This window comes from Punica granatum, chromosome 3, assembly GCF_007655135.1.
Source record: "Punica granatum isolate Tunisia-2019 chromosome 3, ASM765513v2, whole genome shotgun sequence".
Lineage (NCBI taxonomy): Eukaryota > Viridiplantae > Streptophyta > Magnoliopsida > Myrtales > Lythraceae > Punica > Punica granatum.
This window is the reverse complement of record NC_045129.1, coordinates 546495-567071: the sequence shown is the minus strand read 5'-3', so window position 1 is coordinate 567071 and position 20577 is coordinate 546495. Positions and strand designations below refer to the sequence as shown.

Below are 20577 nucleotides of genomic sequence, written 5' to 3'. Positions count from 1 at the left end.
CCAACTGCTGGCCCATGACGTGCTTTTTTCGGCCCACTGTCCGATCATTAAAGCAGACAAGCCTGCGGAAGCAAACCGGGCAGGGGAGGGGAGGGGAGGGAAAGCTCGAAATAGAAGTCGAAGCACGTTTTACTCCTCTCCTCCTGCTGCTGACATTGACAATCAATTCTCTGCTCCTTTGGGGCCTTATGTTCCCCTCGATAAATTACGCGTTATCATGGTCAAACGATGCCGCCTTCTCTGTTACTAGATTTAAAAAAAAAAAAGAAAAAAAAGAAAAAAAAAGAAAATTGGGCATGACTTAGAAAACGATCAATTTTGTAGCCAATTTGAGCTTCTGCTCTATCTGAGTAGATAGCTCTTATCCTAGAAAGGGAGGGAAAAGTTGCGACCTTGCACTTCTTCAGAATGAAGAATTCTTTGTAGTCTTGGAGAACTTTTTGTTTCCTGATTCCTATTTCCTAACCTGTTTACATGTTTATGAGAAAAGGATCTATATTCCTTCTAGTGAATGGTAATATTAGCTCTTGCTTTCCTTATCGAGGCATTTTGTACTTGGAAATCCTGTTGACAAGAATACTTCCCCGTAGAGGTAGAACTGGAGAAGTAAAGGGCATTCATTTCATGTGCAAACTACTTCAGGTCAGGGCATTGTTTCAGAGTTTGGGTATCACGGGATTCTGGACTCGTGAAATAACCAAATCTTATGCGACCTTCTTGAGCATATAATTCACCTTCTGCTGGGAAACTTACCTGAACTGCAGACCGTACCTGTGAACCCAAATCCTTTCCTGAATAACCTGACAGGAAAGCCCGTAATAATGAAGCTAAAGTGTGGAATGGAGTACAAAGGTATCTCGTTATTCATTTTATGTTGAGCAATACTCCCCCACTTTTCATCTAACTTTTTTCAGTAGAAATTTCTTCTCCGCAGCTTGAACGACACTTACAGGTTCTTTTTTTTTTTTTTTTTTGTCCATTTTATCAGCTTTTCAGGTTTCCTTGTCTCAGTGGATTCTTACATGAATTTTGCAGGTTTCGCTTTCTGATCCTCTTATCTTTTCAATTTTAGATTTCTGAGAAATCAAATCGTGTTATGCTTTTCATTTATTTTGTACAATTTGTTTGAGCTTTTTCCTGTTAGTTTTAGACTTTAGACCTTGTTTCTGATAGTTTACTTAGTATATAATTGTTAATTTTGTAAACTCATATGCAGCTTGCCAACACTGAGGAATATATCGATGGGCAATTCCCTGGAAGTCTCGGAGAGAGTATTGATCAGGTAACTCTTTCTAATGGAATAGATTTGGACTGACTGCAAGTTCTGTGGATAAAATTTCTTAAACTTTGAGCTTTCATGTTGATTGTGTGTTGGAACGCATAATTCCAAATGTGCAATTTAAGTTGTCTAGATCTTCTATAGCTCAAAGTTTGGGGTTATAGTTTCTCTGTGTTTGTATTTTGCTTAATGAAAATTACACTACTTAAAAAAAAAAACTCAAATGAGTTACCATTCTTCACTCTGTATTTGTCGACGCAATAACGTTCTCTATCTTCGTGGCATCCCAGAGGACGAGGATTTAGAAGATGCCGATCGAGACTGACTAATTCGTAGAACCAAATGTAGCTTAATTTGTGGCATTCTCTTGTTGAGCCCCTTAGTTATGTCTCTTTGAAATGCTTTTTTGCATTTTAAATATATCAGCCCCATCGGGGATTCGGAATTTAAACTTGAATTGCATAATTCAGACTCAGAGACTCAGAGTGTCCATGACAAACCTTGGTTGAGCTTGGCGTATACTAGAATCTCATTTTTGCTTTTTTCTTTCTTTTTTTTTTTTCCCCTTCAAATTTACCACATAGATTACATCATTTATTCAGAATGATTGTTTCTTTACACGGCAGGTCTATAAATATGACCTCCCTCAATTAGCACAGGTCCATTTCAATGCGTACAGCGGCAAATCAACTGCCAGTTGATTTCCTTGCCTCTCTATTCACATAGTTTCTGAGACCCCACCTTCTTCCGAGACTAATTTGTGCAGGTTATTGATCAGAATATCGAAATCATCGTCTCCCCTTATGAGGCTGAGTCGAACATAGTGATTATCTGCCCTGAAAACGGCGCCTGCTCGTCCTATAATGTTTGCTGATTTCATGACCTCAAAGCAGTCTTCATCGTCTTCCCTCTCACACTTCACCCATGCATAAGCTGCGATGAGATTGAACCTATTCAAGTAATTGAATTGAACTAGCAAACGACAGGCAGACGATATGGATCGTTTCTAAGAACTCTAAACGTCTACTGAAAATTAAATACCCGGAGTAGGTTCTCTCGGTGTCCGGAAAAAAGCGCAGTCCTGAGATGAGACTTTTTGGAGGGAGAACCGATTCGAGAGGGACAACGTGTTTGTCAGCCTTTCCCAGCGTTTCTTCATCTTCTCGTATCCGAACTTGAAAATTTCTCTGCCCCCGCCATCAAGGACTACCTTCAGGAGCTTCAGAGCTCTCAGTTGAGTGTCCCTTGAAACACCCATGGAGTTTAATTGCATATACCTTGTCATCCTCTCGTACACTCGTTCATCTTTTATTAACGCCCACCTGTCTCACGATGCAAGGATCACCACAACTTCGTCGAGTTATATGCTGAAGCAGTCGGAGCGACTGATGATGAAAACACTAGGCTTTTACTTGTGCGGGCTGTGAGAATGGATTGTTTGGAGCGCTAACTACCGAGCTGAAAACATTTCAAAGGTGGTGAAGACTGAAGATGGATGGGGCTTACCCGAATCTGCTACCGGCATGACCAGTGAGCTTGGAGATTGTGAAGATGGTGAGATCTTCGTGTGCTGGTGGGTTAGGAATTGCAGTGAAGTGTGGCCAGAAGTAGGCCCGATCGTAAATGGTCTTCACGTTAGAGCCTTTAAGGAGTGGCTTGTTCAGCTGCCCGTCCGGGTTGTTGGGAGAGGTGACGAACTCGATGATGTTCGTGGTGACATCAGAGTTGTTGATCAAAATGGCTGCATCTCCTTGGAAGTTAGACTCCCTTGAATCGAAAAAATCCGTTTGCATTTCATACAACTGCCACGACATTCTTATTAGAAAGAAGCAAAAGAAAAATATCGTGATGACAAACATCGTACACTCTATTTGCTGATTGCCAGGCTTGTTTGGTTTGTGAAAATAATTTTAGAATTATGATTTTGATTTTAACTCTGTCCACTACACAACAAAAATACACGTTTTCCAAGTCAAATTTATAATACAATCTCATTTGTCCTTTTCCACAATCAAAATCAAAATCAAAATCAAAATTACTTTAACTCTGAAACCAAACGCCCCCCAACTCACCGCATAGTAGGGGATGGAGGCCACAACCTGGGCAGGGGACGATGAGGAGGACGTGTTATCGGGGGGAAGGGAAAGGGCATGCACGGCAGCGTAGAGGAGCTGAGTCGAACCGGCACCGAAGACTAGGAACTTGCCATCAGTGACTGCATTGCCGACAACGTTGTGAAGCTTCCTGATATGGGCGTCGAGCTGCTGAGAGATGTAGGTCTGGTCACTGAAGGAATAACTCATCCGGTGCCACCCTGCCACTAGGATTCCGCTGTCCGCTGCATGCTCCCTCCAAAATTGCTCCAAGAACAATGGATCCCCACTACCGGAAAATTAATTATTATATTATATTTTTTTCAGTTATAAGTGAGGCCTATGAGCTTAGTACAACGAGATTAAAAGCCTAAATATATAATAAAATGGCATAGGTATAATCTCACATAAATAACGAACCTGGAACCTCCTGGTTATCTGGCGAAACGTGTGTCACTGCACTATACCTATTTGATTATTATATTATACTAGCTATTATATCCGTGTGTTGCTTGGAATTGTTATTTATTGAGAAAATAGTATATTTTATTATTTACTCTTTTCTATCTTCAAAACGATTATGGGCCGAAAATGTTGCATTTGTTCCATTGAGTTCGCTCTAGTAAAATATTTCATTTACACAAAAAGTTGTATATTTGTGTATTTTGTAACATATTTATAAAATTTGCTTAGTCTTTTTGAGTAGATAATTTACTTAGCCCTTTGTCTCATGTTGTGTGTGATATTTCCTCATTAATTATCTCATTTGGTAAAAAATGCTAAAACATTTAATATATGTAATAATAATGATTATTGTTTTTATCCTTAGCAATTATCCCATTTAGCAAAAGTTGTAAAAATCTTTGGTACATAATAATTATTATAATTATTATAATTATTATAATTACTATTTTTCTCCCTAGTAATTATCCCATTGGGTGAAAGTTGTGACCAGCATGAGTGGATTCAAGTGGTTAAGCATGTGCTCTCCTTAAGTGAGATTTTGAATTTGCATCATGTGATTAGAGAAAATTCATGATTTGAAGTGATTTATCCATTAATGGGTCGGCTTAGCTCGAACCCGGATTAACCAGATTCGTTTATAATATAGAGCTTCTAGATTCCAAATAGTATTTATATTTCTACTGATTTTTTTTATTTCTCAAGTATAAAACCAAATCTAGAGAGACAATTATTATTATTATTATTATTATTATTATTATTATCATCATCGTTATCATTATTATCATCATCGTTATCATTATTATTATTATCTCTAAAGTTATTATTTGGCAGCATAACTTTATTAATTTTGTTGTTGTAGTTGTCATGAAAATAGTTGATCGATAATATTTTTTTTTTACTTCCAATTATTATTGTTATTATTGTTTTTCTCCTAGCAATTATCCCTTTTGGTTTATTATTAAGCTTTTGGACGTACGAAGAGTCGGTGAATGAGGAGCTCTCGTTTAGAGTTTTTGGACAAATGATATGCAACCACAATCTCCCCAACAATTATATATTACATATAAATTATCATCATCATCTCTAAAGTTATTATTTGGTAGCATCACTTTATTAATTTTGTTCTTGTAGTTGTCATGAAAAATAGTTGATTGATAATAATTATTTCTATTATTTTGATTTCCAATTATTATTGTTATTATTGTTTTTATCCCAACAATTATCCCCTTTGGTTTATTATCAAGCTTTTGGACATATGAAAAGTTGGTGAATGAGAAGCCCCATTTGGAGTTTTTGGACAAATGGCATGCAACCTCGATCTCCCCAGCAATTATGTATTATATAAAAATTATTCACCCATTTAATCTGAAACCTAACAATTCCATCTCTTAATAAAATGTAAATATATTTTCTTTAATTCATCCATTTTTTTGGGAATTTTTGCTTTTTGTACGTCAATATATCTATATATACACCGTACACGTATAATATACAAGTAGTCTCAGTATATATGGTTTGGAATGCTATGTATGGTACGTACAAGTAAATTACTTGCATTTTATCATGTAAATTACTTGACCTCAAGTAATTCACTTGCTTTTACATAATTTACTTGAATTCTAAATAAATTACTTGAAAATTTTCAAATAAATACATATATATATACCAGACATGTATTTTGAACATATGTATCATAGAATTTTCATAGGTCGGTTGCATGCAAAACAATATAACAAATACTATATATTGGTTTTGTTTTCTAGCTTTTTCTTAATTAATTATTATCGGGGTTAAATGTTTTCCATTCGCCGAGAAAAAGAAAAAGAAAGAGGCTCACCTGGAAAAAAAAAAGTGTTGTTCAAATAAATAAATATATATATATACCAGACATGTATTTTGAACATATGTATCATAGAATTTTCATAGGTCGGTTGCATGCAAAACAATATAACAAATACTATATATTGGTTTTGTTTTCTAGCTTTTTCTTAATTAATTATTATCGGGGTTAAATGTTTTCCATTCACCGAGAAAAAGAAAAAGAAAGAGGCTCACCTGGAAAAAAAAGCGTTGTCCGGTCGCTGTTGGCATGTATAGATGTATGTATTTATTGTTGGGAATTTTACTTTGACACGCGCTACAGAGATATACCTATATATATATAATTGGGTGATTTAGAATATAATTAATGGTCCATGCATAAGTAATTTGGCCTGTCTTTATATTCTTCTTCCTTGTGAATGCATGTGTGTCGTCTGCCGGAAATTGGTATGTTGGTAGGTTCGCCCGCTAGAGACTCACCAACAAGATCAGAAATCATTTTATCTTATTATATATACATGTATATGTATTAAGGTGTGTCCGACAGTGACTCCAATTAATAATCAAATTATTCATTTTTTTTAGTACAAGCATTGCTATCCAATTCTACCAAAACTTAAAAAATCCCCAGATTCTTCCTTCAATCCACCATAGAATTTGTAATATTAATGGGGGGGAAAAAAAAAAGATCTCATCAAACAGAATGGTAACTTTATGCTGAGTTGAAAGAATTATAATCTGATAATCAGAACCAAGACATGACACCAGATGAGATCGATCGAGCTCTATATTTCTGAAGGGAAAAAAAAAAAAACTTAAATATCAGTGGCGATTATCCCTCCCAGCTCCTTTATTTTCATCCCCCCGGCCCCCTCCAAATAATTAGGTTCCTTATGGCGGGCGCATCACGAGCAGCCAGTGGTTCTTCCATATATATAGATTAATATTTGAACGTAATTACAAACTTACCCGCTGGCGTTGGCAGGACAGTCGGGTGAGAACTCAGAACAATCAGGACCTCCATAACACAGGTTGCACTCGCAAACAGGCTTCCCATCGATCGGGAAGCCGTCCAAGTAAGCCCTTCCATGGCCTGAGCAGTCCATGGAAGCTGCCAGTTCAGCCTCCTCCGCCGCTAGTCTACTCCAACTGAGCTGGTTATTTATAACTTTGCCGCTGCTGCCCAGGTAAAGGTTCAATGCGAGGAACAGATTCAAGGCTATGGAGCATGAAGCCACACACTGAACAAACTTTATTGAGGTGTCCTTTTTTGTTTCAGACATTTTTGATGAGCCTAGTCAGTCTGGTCTCGCCCCTTCAGCTTTGTGAGGCTGAAAGAGAGATATATCAGAGGGGGAAGAGATAGAGAGATAGAGGGGGGGAAGGCTTCGGGTACTGGTGCTGGCTGGTTGCATATTATTTATTTATTTATTTATTTTATTGGGAAAGGCTGGCAGTGAGTGCCTGCCAGTGGAGACAAGTACTCAGCATCCTTAGTAATAGGACGTGATTAACAATTAGAAAATTTCCCCATTAATTGTTCGTGGGGTTACTGTAATTAGATTACTTTTTGTGTTGAAAACTCTAGGGGTTACGGCTCTAATAGGTCGTTAAGCTCCGTTTGAAAACGGCATATGATTTTGTTTAACCTAACTTCACTTTATTTTTTTCTTTATTCAACAATACAATCATTACTTTTTTATCTTTACCTTCAATTTAATAATAAATTTTCTCACATATTTTTTCTTATCTATTATTACAATTAATTTTTTAATATTAAATTCTCTAAATTATTTATTCCTTTTTTATCAATTCAATAATACAATCATCACTTTTTTTTATCTTTTTCTTCAATTTTAATAATAAATTTTTTCAATCACTTTTATCTTTATTCCATGAAATCAAAATAAAACAAAATTTACTCCTTTACCAAATGCAATATAAATTTTTCTTCCTTTTTTTTTTCCGGGTACAAAGGCCATTAAAAGAAAATTTTTTTAGCTAAAATGGTCCCGAATAATGTTAAAGATAGGCCGGGCGTGTGGAGTTAATCAAATAAGGGATAAATATGCTTGCTGGATTTGGAAACTAATTTTTGATACCATCATGTGATTATGAAAACTTGATAAATTACTACCAGTGTGCTGTTATGTGAGCACAACTCTCGGCAAATAATTCGCCCTTCATAAATAAGCATAATTCTTGGACGTAGTGTTAGCAATTGGTGTAACTTCACTCGGCTGAGATGACACCTTGGTTTGAAAATATTCAAGCAGAAGTAATTTCTTATTTTGAACATTCAAAAGGACGGAGTTCTCTTTATACATGTATAAATATAGTTCTATTTATATCTATATATTATAGTTTATCCTTTAGTTAGGACTTGGTGGAGTTATTCAGCAAAAAAAAAAAAAAAAAGGGACTTTGTGGGGTTAATCTGCTATAGATGCTGAGAGGGAGGTCCCCAGATGCCACTCGTCTAAAAAATGATTTTTCTGTTTTTGAAGGGAATCCTCTTTTTTCTTTTTTTCTTTTTTCCCTTTTTGCCCTTTTTTCCTGGCAGACTTTTTAAAGGGAATCTTTGGTCATAGTATGAACCCGTCAAGTCAAGGGAGCTTTCATGCTCTACTGTTTCAACTTCCTTTTTTTTTTTTTTTTGATAATTTGTTTCAACTTCCATTCAATTGCTTTAATTTAGAAGAAAACCAAAAGGGAAAAAAATGTTGCAATACATTAGATATATATATATATATATATGTATTTATTTTAATCAATGATCCACCGTCGCTCTTATTCAAAAACCCATCTAGAAAAGTTATACGAGGGCTCAAAATTACAGGCTAAATCCACTTAGGAATAGAGCATGCAGGACCAAACCAAAAGGCCCGTTGGCTCAATACATAGCCACATCAGAAAACAGCCTTGACAGCATAAATACGATAGATCAACTTAAAACTGCCAATTCCAAAAGCATATATAGCCTCTCCAAGGTCTTTGTGATCTTTCTGATGCAACTTGTTAATCCCCTACATTCTATCGCGAGCCCTCTTGTGGATTGCATTCCATGTTCTCTCCTCTTCATCTCTAAAAAAATCATGTCGTTCCTGTCTCTCCAAACAAAGTAAATGAGAGCATATCATAGGAGCTGGTGTCAATAGCTTTCCCTTTTAAATGAGTTACTGCCTTATGCTCATTTTTCTGCAGAAATTCTAAACCAGAGATCTTTGACATAGGGGCAGGGCAGGAAAAGAAGAGATGATCCCCGCTCCGCTCTCATTCCCCTTCTCACGTAATTTGCATAAAGGACCTGCTGAGGGAATCCAGCAGATAACCCTATCCATAGTGCTGAGTTTATTATTAATGACAAGCAAACTGTGCTTGGGAATATGATAGCCGAACCAGACCAGCTTATACCAGCAGACCCTTCTCCCTTTCTTCCTCATCAAGTTCCAAAAATAACTGGAAATAGAAAAAAAAAAAAAAAAAAAAAAAAAAAAAAAAAAAAAACGCCATTCTTCCTTCCATCCCAGATAACTATATCATCACTTTTCAGGAAGAAGATGAACACCACTCATAAGCTGCTACAATTCTCATCAGCTGAAGGGTCTCTTCTCAGTCCATTAATCAAACCAACGATAGGTTCACTTTCCATTACCTATTCTGTGCTTGTCAAAGAGGATAGGCATCAGGTGGCATCTTCAAAAGTTTCTTCCAAGCGTAAGAGCATTTAGATGACTATCTGCAGTAGCAAATCAACTGGCAATTGACCTCTTGGCCAGTCTTTTTACATAGCTCCCGCGGCCCCGCCGCCTTCTGGTACTGACTTGTGTAGATGATTGATCATGATATCGAAGTCATTGTCTCCCCTGATGAGGCTGAGCCACACGAAGCATTAGTGCGCCCTGAACGTGGACCTTCTCTTCCGATGATATTCGCCGGTGTCATGACCTTGGAGCACTCCTCATCTTCTTCCCTCTGACATTTCACCGAGGCATAAGCTGTTTGCTGGTGAAACTTGTCAGACCATCGAATTAGGAATGAAAGGACATGGTGATATGAGAGTTTTTCTGGCGCTGGACATCATAGATAATTATCCGGAGTTGGTTCCCTCCGTTTATGAAAGAAAGTGCAGTTCCAAGATGGAGAGAAGCAATCCGAGAGGACAAATGTGCTCCTCAGCCTTTCCCAGCAGTTCTTCGTTTTCTTGCCTCAGAATTTGAACATTTCTTTCTTTGCCCCCATTTTCAAGAACTATTTTCAGGATCTCAAGAACTCTCAGCTGTGTGTCCCTTGAAACGCTCGTCGTGTTCATTTGCATGTAAAGACATCATCATGGTCTCGTATGCTTGTATATCTTTTACCAGTGCTCATCTGTCACAGGAGAGACATCATGTTAGTCAAGGACTTGAGTCGGCCTATATCAGTCTCGTCCAATTGAAGTTAAGAGTATGTTCCCGCTAACTTGTAGAGCTCATTCATTCCATGATTATGTGATGATCGGGGTTGTTTGGAGAGGTAACGAACTCCATGATGTTTGTTGTGACATCAGACTGTATGGTTCCTCCAAGCGGCTGCATCTCCTTGAAACTCAGATTCCCTTGATTCGAAGAACTCCATTTGCATCTCATAGAGCTGTTGCATAATAATACAACAGATGAGATGAAAGAAAAAGGCTAAGTCTCGCTGTACAGTCACCAATAGCCAGACTCAAAATCTTGGATGGTGAACTTCACTGGTAGTAAGGGGCAGAGGTCACAACCCAAGCTGGGGAGGATGAGTTGTCAGGTGACAGAGCATGAAGAGCAGCATAGAGGAGCTGAGTCAATCCAACACCGAAGATCAGGAATTTCCTGTCTGCGATTGCATTCTCTACCGCTTCATGGAGTTTCATAGCTTGCTAGTTGAGCTCCTGCAAAATGGATGAACTCAGAACAATCAGGGTTTCCGTAGCAGAGGTTGCACTCACATATAGGCTTTCCATCAATGAACAAGCCATCAAGTATGCCCTTTCCCGAGCAGTCCATAGCAGCCACCCCTTCTGCGTCTTCCACCGCTCGCCTGCTCCAACTCAGGCTATTCCTGCTGTCGCTCCTGCCCTCACGAAGCTTCACTGCGAAGAACAGGTTCAGGGCTATGGAACATGATGCCACAGACAGGACAAAAGTTGAGGGGTGCTTATTTGCTCCCAGCATTCTTGGAGGCTCTCTCTTGTCCGCGTCTGAGAGGGAGAAAGAGATAGGCCCAGCTGTCTTCTGACTCTGCGCAGGCTTCTCTCAGGGGGCGGGAAGAAGCCCTGGTGGTTATGGTAATGGAGAAGAAACCAGAGCAGAGAGTATTGGGACTTGGGAGACAAGCTAAGTGATCAAACCTAAACGAGGACGAAGTGCAACAATGGCCATCCATTGGAATAATCTGTCGGATGCAACTTACTTAGAATAAGGAAAATGTGATCCTTTGGAAGAACTTGATCTCGGGGTTTCCTTTGGATGGTATGATACAGGAAATAATCCTGACTTAATTAGTTGGGTTGCGTATAGCGCCTAGTAGCCTAGATAGCTCAGTTGATTGATCGATAACGAATTTGATCACGTTTCTCAAAAAAATTATATTGATGAAAGGCGATCAATGTAACTTCCAAACAAGTACTTTCCTACAGTCAGTTTGGCCTCTCAAAACAAAATTAACATGTAATGGACCCAAATAATAATTTCAGGATATGATGTTTTATACATCATGTAGTTAATGTTCGAAGTCCACAAAATGAATTTACTTTATTTCCGATGAATTGACCCAACCTTTTCAGCGCTCGATTAATAACAGTCCACCGGCAAAAAAATAAAAATAAATAAATAATCCAGAGTTCACCAATCTTACAGCAGAAGTAACGATGCCTTTCAGTGGGTTCCAAATTTTGCCTGCCAATGAATTTGCTTATGCTACACTCTCTTGAAAGGGGATTCGGTGCGCCTTTCTGCAACTATCTGCTTTGTCCTCTCGAGAACGCTGAAAAATATGGATCCTCCAATCCCTATCCACAGCACTCTCGGACCAACTCCCTGCAGCAAACGGAGACTATGAAATACTACTGAATGCTTCCATAAGATTGAAAAATTTTATGCTAAATGCATCAGAATTTCTCATACAAGTTTCTCTTATTCTTGTCAAATTCCTTTATGCTAAATCTTGGAATTTCTGAAGCACAAATATGTGCAGCTCGTACAAAGTTGTGGCAGTGGTTTAGCGACAAAGGTTAGTAATTGGACCTTCATGAGAGCTGAACTTCCTTCTTCCCTCATGATTGTTCTAACACAATTGAAGATTCCTCGATACTGGTTCTTGGGTCCCTGAATCATTAATCTAGTCTTTATGACATCAAGAGGAGTTGTAATGGCTCCTGTGATTGCACCTGCATAATAACCGAATCTAAATGAAGGAATTTACATTGATAAAAAATGTTTGTCAGATGGCCACCTCCTATCTTGTTCACATCGTACAAAAGGATACAAGACAGCGTTAACTCTCATCTCAAGTGCCAGCAAAGATTGGTTACCATCGCACATCTTAGGCAAGGAACAGAATGAATGAAGGTGTTTAGTAGCAAAGGCAAGGAAATTAGACAAGCGGAAGCTGTTAATGGTCTTTAACATCTTTATTAACAATTTTTACCAGCAAAAGCTCCGATAATGGCATTTTCAGCATCTTTCAAATCCCTCTGAGCCTGCGATGAAAGATTCTCAGTTAGACTAGTTCGCTAGGTTCAAAGATGATCGCCCTTTTGACTGCTTATTATTTTCAACTTAGACAAGTTTAACCTGAATTAATGTAATTTTTGGAAACTTTTTTTTTTCCTAGGGCATCATTTTTTCTTCTGCTATTAGTGAAAAGAAAAACTATTGTTCAATAAAATTAAATCATACGAATAAATCAGCTTACCGCAAGCTTGTAGCCTATTCGGAGCTGCTCATATATGCAAAACTGGATGGCATCAAATGGCAAATCTCGCAATAGAAAGGATCCATATCCCTGCAAAATCAATCAAAGATAACTTGACCACTTATCATGAATGAAAGGAATAAGGCACGAAGACATCAATAAACAATCAAGCTGCATTATAATCCCACACTTTCATCTCCCATTCTTCAATTAGCACTTCATACTATTAAGAAACTGCAGTGCGAACGCACTAGCCCAAGAATGCACAACCAACACTGTTGGAGATAACTCGAATGACAACTCACACTCTAAAATGATTAATACATAGAAGACACTTACACGACATGTGTAGTACACGTTGTGGACTCTCTACTCAATCACGAGTATACATGAGACACTATGACTCACTCTCAGTATGAGGACTCTGATTTATGACCTCATTGTCCTAAAAACATACACATGACAGACACACACATATATAGGCTCACATAGAAAAATCTAGACAACCTCGCAAGACCAAGAACCCAAATTAAATAGGACATTTCTCGGCAAAACCAACGACATCATATCTAGAGCCTTCCCTACTAATATTTCTTGACAACTGCCAACATTAATTTTACTTCCTTTCGGCCACTAAATGAAGTTCCACAAAATCAACTTTAATATTTAACACATACCGCGTAGAGGCCCCTAAAACCCTCATTAGCGATGATGAGGCGGACAGCATTAGGAGCTGAATTAAAATGACCAATCTGCATTCTCTGTTTAACCACCTGCACAGCATCAAACTTGTTATCTACCATAGCCACTACCTGGGAAGTGATAATCCCAAATTTGTACTACCAACTTCTGTACCTCGGTGGGTACACGGACAAGTGAAGATGCGGCCCCTCCCAGAGCACCTGCAGTCTGAAACACAGTGAGAGAGCTTCCAATAACAGATCTAAGCAAATCATAAATGAGGACAGGGTAGTCCAGTCAAGAGAACAGGTAGGGGCTACTGAGTTTTTAAGTCCAGATCTTCGAAACTAATGAGATCGTTGGAGCACAGAGGCGCAGTACTAAATTTACCAAATGAGCGATAGCACTGAGATTTTCTGGAAGGATGTCTAACAGTTTCTGCTTTGTGGGTTCATATACACCAAGAAATAAGGCAGAAGCCCTGTAAAGGTCATCAAGAAGCCTTATCATATATAAGAAGCCTTTATCATATATAATGTTCTAGCTCGAGCTTGAAAGGGAAAAACTGAAAAGAAAAAAAAAAAAAAAAGAAAGAGTGTCATTCCAATATTGAAATCGTTATATAAAATAATACTATTTTGAACTAAACACTTACGGTAACACGCCAGCAAGATTTCCACCCAAGCCAGTGTACAAGCCTTTTAATACGATTCTTCCTCCGCCACGAGCCGCCTAAACATATAATCATTAATGCACATAATGAAAAAAAAAATTCACGGAAATGCACCCATCAAATACTACATCAACAAACGAAGTAGAACTTCTGCAAATTCAAGACAACAGTTGTGCAGCTCTGCCCACCTCAGACCCTTCATATCAAACTTCTACGGGAACTAAATAGTTCATAGATCAACCTAACCATACATAACATAAGTAATTGATGGCTCATCAGCTTGGCCATTACAATTTGTTAATGGAACACTCCATTGGATACTTATAATCCATCTAGCTCAAGTAATTGAAAATTCGACATGTGCAGAGCTAAACGAATACATGAAAAGCATATTGCACGAGGCCTTGCCTGAAGTCTAGTCTTAATGGTGTCAATCGGGTATAATGCCGCTTCAACAACAACTCCAGCAGCACCTCCAGCAACAAATCCCTCTAAAGAGAACAGTGAGACATGAAGAGAAGCAACCACGAAAGAACTTTAGAGATCTTAAATTATCCCATATATAATCGAAGACCATCTCATATCCAGAAATATTTCATTTTGATAATGTTCCAAGCTAGTCGACAGAAAGTACCAAATAGAATGCGCCAAAAATCGAACGGCCTGTGCTCACTGGCAGTGATTTTCACCCGGCAGCTGCTCGAACTGTGGTCGGACCCATCTATTGGTTTCAACCCAGTAAGGCATTTGCAGTCAAAATCTTCAGCGGTGTATAAATTTCAGCATAAGCAAATTCTGGGTAAAATGGAAATATCAACAGAGCGATTGGGGATGCAGAGAGAGAGAGAGTACCAGAAATCTTCACCGAGCTTTCGGCATTGAGTGAATCCATGTGAGCTCAGGCTCAGCTATGAAGACCGAAGAGGAACTGATACAGGCAGAGGTATCAAGGAAATACTTGCGAGATGAGTCGAGAGGGAAACACTTGTTGATCGCAGACAAATCGTTTGACGGAAGGGCAAGGATACCCTCCTCTGCACCAAAACTCGCATGAAAATGATGCAGACAAATCAATTTTTTTCTTTTTAAATTGCAAAATGTTCATATTTTTCCCTACCAAAAGAAGAAAAAAAGTTAAAATGTTGCTCATGTTGTTGTTCCAATTTTTCTTCGGCTAAATTACACTGGTGGTCCAAAAAGTTTTAATAATGTATCAAGTTAATTCGAAGAGTTTTTTTTGCAACTTGATAGTACAAAATGTTTCAAAGTTGTAACATGATAGTACAAACCGTCGTCTCACCATTGATTCAGTCAAGCCGACGCTGATGATGCAAAATCGATTTTTGTGGGACGTTAAATGATGGTGTCAAATGTTTTGAAATTGTAACTTAATAGTATAAAATATTTTACGTAAGTTACATAATGGTGTGAAATTTACAGTCTCGTAAAGGACAACTTGACAACGTCAATAACGAGATGACGGTTTGTACTATCATGTTACAACTTCGAAATATTTTGTACCATCAAGTTGCAAAAAAAAACTTTTTAAACCAACTGATACATTATTAAAACTTTTAAAATTAACAGTGTAATTAATCTTTTGTTCTTTTAATATGCCCACCAAAAAAAAAAAAAGACCGATAGTTTGTCTTATTGACTATATTATTCATAATGATATATCAACATTGGTCGTGAGTGTAACTGAACTATGGGAACAGCAAGTCTTGTAAATTGATACTAAAATGACTTGTAATACGCAGGGTGGATGGTTGGGAGGAGATACATTGTTTCAAGATGATAGCCTCCCTTAGCGAACTCTAGTCTAGTCGGTAAAGTTTGGCGAGGAGTAGCAAGTGGTCATTTTTATTCACAAGGGCCCGCAATTGATAGTGAAAGTTTGTTTTGTTTATGTGGGCATTGGCTCCATTTTTATAAGGAAAAAGGAAAAAAAAATTATAGAATTATTAATGTGCCGATAATAGCGATTTATTTTCATTAAAAAGAGTTTCTAATGCTCAAGTATCAATATTTTTCCTGATTTTCTTTCTTTTAACTATAGAAAACACCAAAAAAAAAAAAAGAAATTGTACTCAATATGTTCCAAAAGAGTTTTCATCCTTGCCTTTTTTTTCTTTTGTGATACGTGAAGGCGTTTGTGAGTTAGGTTCTGTTTGTTTCACATAAATAGCTTTGCAAGGAAAAATTATTTACGTGAGAAATAATTTTCGAGAAAGTAATTTATTTTCCCATGTTTGGAAGGATATCAAGAAATTCTTCTTCATGTGCTTGGAAAGATGTGCCGGATGAGCCCATGAAAGAGAGAGAAAGAATAGTATATGGATCAAAAAAAAAGAATTTCGAAAATTCTTATATGAATTCATTTTTCCTATTTTTACTCTTAGTTTGTAGGTTGACCGTAAACACTTTTCCTGTTGACCGAAAATTGGGTTATCAAACATGAAAAAAAATGAGGAATTCATTTTTCTGTAAATGATTTTCTCCGAAACGAACGGAGCCTTAAATTAAGTTGAAATAGAATGCACACTTGAGTTGAGAGCATAATAAGTTGAGACTTACCCAGCAAAAATAAATAAATAAGAAAAGCATAATAAGTTGAGACATGTAAAAATGCACGGGGAAAGTTGAAAAGAAAGAAGAAGGAAGAAGAAGGAATTAAACAGGGCCAAACTCGGAACAAAGTTCAGATTTTAAGGGGAAAAAAGTAAATATGTTAAACTTCAGAGTCAAATGAAAAGCTTGCTTTTTTTTTTTTTACTTTTTACTTTTTTTTTTTTATATGACCTACTCGGCCCGGCCCATATTTCTTTCTTTCTTTTTGTAGTGCAAAAAGAAAGAAAGAAAGAAAGAAAGAAAGGAAAATTATGATTCCGAGACTGAATTGGATTAAGGGATCCGATCCAATCGATCATTGCTGCCATGAATGAAAATATGGGTGGAGATCTCTTCACCCATGATGAGAGACAGTTGGCGACCCCACCCCTGTCCTGCTCCATTGCCCAAGACGAACCATCGAGTCAACTTCAACGGAAAACCTCATCCAGCAAAACAAAAAGAAAACTTCAAAGGGAAAGTACGTAGCGTTACTGCAGTGCAGAGTCATGCATCTGTCGATCTATCTAATTTCTAATAATAGTAAGCTTATACAGTTTTGGACATTTATAGGGAGAGTTTCAATTATTTTATACTGTTGCATTGCAGCTCTACTTTATTTCATTTTGTTTTAATAATGTAATGTATTATATTATATGTATTATTCAATTTTTAGAATAAATAAAGCAAGTTTCTCGTTTACTATGCTTTGTTTTATTAGGCAAAAACCAAAATAGAGATTCCTTTTTAAAAAAAAAAAGTTTAATGTGTTATTTTTCTTCCTTATTTATTTTTAATGATTAAAAAATGAAACTATTCTGAAAAGAAAAAGGAAAAAAGAAATATTCCGTAAAAATTTCTCCGTCCAACTTTTATTAGTCTATTGAGATCGTACTCACTATCCACTACTCTTTACGGGTATTATTTCCGCATCTTAAGAAAAACTTTTTTCTTTTACTTTTGATATTATTTTCATCATTAATTTGATTATTAACTCTCAATTGATTTTCTATTTTATTTTGTTGTAACTTCCATTGGTACAATTAATTAATAAAGAGACTCCAAGGAGAAACCAAACTCTATTATTAGCACATTCATACTATTTGCAATTACCGAAAGCAACGATTAGAGAGAAAGTGAATCATAAGACAACAAAAGATATAAAATTCTATTATGCTTTCCTCCTAAAAGGGGTTTAGATTTCAATCATCTATTTAGAGTACACTATCTATAATAAATAATAAATCAATAGTGACTCTTATATTTATGGGGGAAGGCCAGACGGAAAATGTAAAACCAACTGTCCAAGTAGAGAATTTAAGCTCTATCATTATTGAAAAGTTTGGCTAGGTGTAATTAAAAAAATAAATTGTCCGGCTACATAAAATATTGTGATTTGAAAAAATATATAAATAATGTGATATTTTAGATCATTTTAAAAGCATATGATGGATTTAAAAAAAATGTGAAATCATGAAATATATAGGGTAAAAACTCATTTAATCAATACAATAGACTAAATTATTAAGATATTTATTATTCTACCCCAATTTATTAAAGTAGAGTCAAATTTATATATTACATTGATAGATTGCCGACAGTGTAGACATGCTGGTCATGCATGTTTCATATACACGGACCACACATTTTTATTGACACAAATGTGTTTACGAGGATTTCTCACGCGTTTTCTTAAAAAACCGAGTCAAAGTTGGAAGCAATATGACAACAGTTAATAATATTATATATATATATATATATATATATATGGTGGTGTATATAATTCAAACTTTTGATAAATTTGAGTTACTGTGAATTTTCTTTTAAATTTGGATAGCTCAAATCTTTTTTTGATAGTGATTGGCACAATTGCTATTGATTATATATTGCTTATTTGCATAGTGGTTTTATATCTTACAAACAAAGGAAAAGTTGTAAGTGAATAAACGAGTAAAACACACCGTATCTAATAGAATTAACTTTTTAGATTAGATGCTTGTGGTTATGTCATTTTAAAATTTCAAATGGTATCAAAGCATGTTTGAGATACCGTAGATATGTATGTCTCCCATTTAATTAAATCCGCACGATGGGTCTCACAATAATGTTAGCTCGCGTACGAAGAGGAGCGTCAGAGAATAAATAAATAAATAAGACATACCTATTTAACATAATTAACTTTTTTTCATTACAAACATGGTTAACCTTTTTTTTGGGTGGAAAACATAGTCAACCTTTAAAACTAGATGATTTTGATCATTTCAAAATTTCATGAAACTATTAAATACAGACACTCCAGCATTTTATATATGATTCAGTAAGGTTTTCACATATCTTTATCTTCATTTTTTCATCATCCTAGAAATGAAAAAAAAAATGAAAAAAAAAGAAAGGAAAATGGCACTTTCTTTTCCTTTTTCATTTGGTTTCACTCTACCAATAAATGGCAGTTCTTTCAAGCAATTAAAGAAGTGCACACGTAATTCCGAAAACAAGCTGGGAGCATTCCTTGTTGTCGGTGATTCATATCGAATCATATATGTAATTACGTTTTATGGGAGCAAGGTGATAAATGCGCTTTGCACGAAAATATTTTATTAATCCTTTTATAATCGAATGTAGATGATCAATATATATGACACTTACAAATCATAAAAAAAAACATCCTCTAATCTTACAAAAATACATCATCATCTACATATATATATATAGTAGATCTACCTTAAGGAAATACATATCATAAAAGAGTTAAGGTGAATAAAAAACCTAAAGAAAATAGAATATAAATGCGCGCGCGCACACACACACATATATATATATATATAAAATGAATTTTCAAATCCACAATTTGTAAAATTTTCAATGCATTGAATTTGAAAAAATATCTCATAACTTGATGAATATTTTAAAATGTTTGATTATGTTTTAATTTTTCAAAAGACTCACAATTATATATCAATCAATACAAATAATATGAATATATGTTCAGAATTCGTTGACTATGATATATCAAATAAAATATAATAAAAAATTATTTAATTGAAATTTGAAAAGATAAACTAATATTCGCATTCGAAATTAAAGCATTTGAACCGTTTAAAGGACGATAAACAATGAGTTAAAAGAGTTTTGTAAAAAAGGCATCACGAGCCATCGAAAACGTCTTTCATAAGCGGAGGGTTATTCTCACATTTCGCGTAGAGTTTTATATTATATATATATATTGATGTCCCATCACGGACAAGGCTCTGCCTCGTCCGTTTGACTGAGAAGGAAGGATGACTTTTGCCATCATCTATGAACCGACGTTTCTTATTATTATTTGTTTTTCGGTAGATAATCGGGCTGCCCTCTAAAGTCTAAAGTCTAAAGTCTTAAAGACGAATTAAATATTAGAATTACGCGTGGGCAATAAGCCCCAACTTGCTTACGTGGAGAGTGCCTTACCGGAATAGGGTGTACGCGTGGCGTTTTCCTATTCGCTGCAGGAATTTGACTTTTTGAAAATGATGAATGGAGAAAAGTAGCGGTCCGTTCCTGCTCTCTGCAAATAATCATCCCTCATCATCCCAATCATCCTCTTCTTCTCAAATCCTAATCTGGTCCCGTGGGGCTCGGAATCTCCGGCTAGGAAGATTCATTCAACCACCGCCCTCCCGAGCCGCTTGACTCCATGCGTCAGAGCAGCACTGCAAGCTGGCTCGCTTGCACGCGCTTCAAGGGCTCCATAAATGTCCTGCTCATGAATCATGGAAAATCCAGTCGGACGGATACCCTGCCATTTCTTTTATCGACCAACAAAAACAGAGGAGACAGGAAAAAAAAAATAAGGAAAAAATTAACTAAAAAAAAAAGAAGTACAAGACCCGTTTGAATTCAAAATTAAAATTAGTGTGTTTGATTTCAGAGTTAAAATAATTTTGATTTTGATCGTGAAAAATAACAAATGATTATGTAGTGTGTTAAGTTAACGTTAAAGTTAAAATTTTTGTGATTTTAACTGCGAAACCAAACGGAGCATT

At 36.3% G+C, this 20577-nt stretch overlaps 2 protein-coding genes and 1 long non-coding RNA gene across 5 annotated transcripts; 1 reads left to right on the top strand and 2 right to left on the bottom strand.

Moving 5' to 3' along the window:
• Positions 1-1800, top strand: LOC116200992. Its single transcript, XR_004155784.1, has 4 exons — positions 1-852; positions 989-1035; positions 1217-1282; positions 1570-1800. It is a non-coding gene; the product is annotated as an uncharacterized LOC116200992 (long non-coding RNA).
• An 18-nt stretch (positions 1801-1818) lies between these two features.
• Positions 1819-7063, bottom strand: LOC116200991 (tryptophan aminotransferase-related protein 4-like). 2 transcript variants are annotated; one of them, XM_031532035.1, is made up of 6 exons: positions 6628-7063; positions 5893-5988; positions 3352-3661; positions 2786-3081; positions 2321-2601; positions 1819-2212 (listed from the first exon to the last, which is right to left on the bottom strand). In XM_031532035.1, exons 1-6 carry the CDS (start codon positions 6939-6941, stop codon positions 1998-2000), a joined length of 1512 nt encoding a protein of 503 aa, XP_031387895.1. In that variant the 5' UTR covers positions 6942-7063; the 3' UTR covers positions 1819-1997. The 2 variants fall into 2 exon arrangements, with proteins under 2 accessions (XP_031387895.1, XP_031387896.1); XM_031532036.1 differs by lacking the exon at positions 5893-5988 and having other exon boundaries at positions 6628-7061.
• A 4275-nt stretch (positions 7064-11338) lies between these two features.
• Positions 11339-15016, bottom strand: LOC116201753 (S-adenosylmethionine carrier 1, chloroplastic/mitochondrial-like). 2 transcript variants are annotated; one of them, XM_031533146.1, is made up of 11 exons: positions 14798-15016; positions 14580-14705; positions 14354-14436; positions 13928-14004; positions 13663-13753; positions 13447-13500; positions 13269-13364; positions 12592-12681; positions 12325-12376; positions 11922-12064; positions 11339-11714 (listed from the first exon to the last, which is right to left on the bottom strand). In XM_031533146.1, exons 1-11 carry the CDS (start codon positions 14835-14837, stop codon positions 11595-11597), a joined length of 972 nt encoding a protein of 323 aa, XP_031389006.1. In that variant the 5' UTR covers positions 14838-15016; the 3' UTR covers positions 11339-11594. The 2 variants fall into 2 exon arrangements, with proteins under 2 accessions (XP_031389006.1, XP_031389007.1); XM_031533147.1 differs by having other exon boundaries at positions 14580-14666; positions 14798-15014.
• Between the last annotated feature and the right edge of the window lie 5561 nt (positions 15017-20577).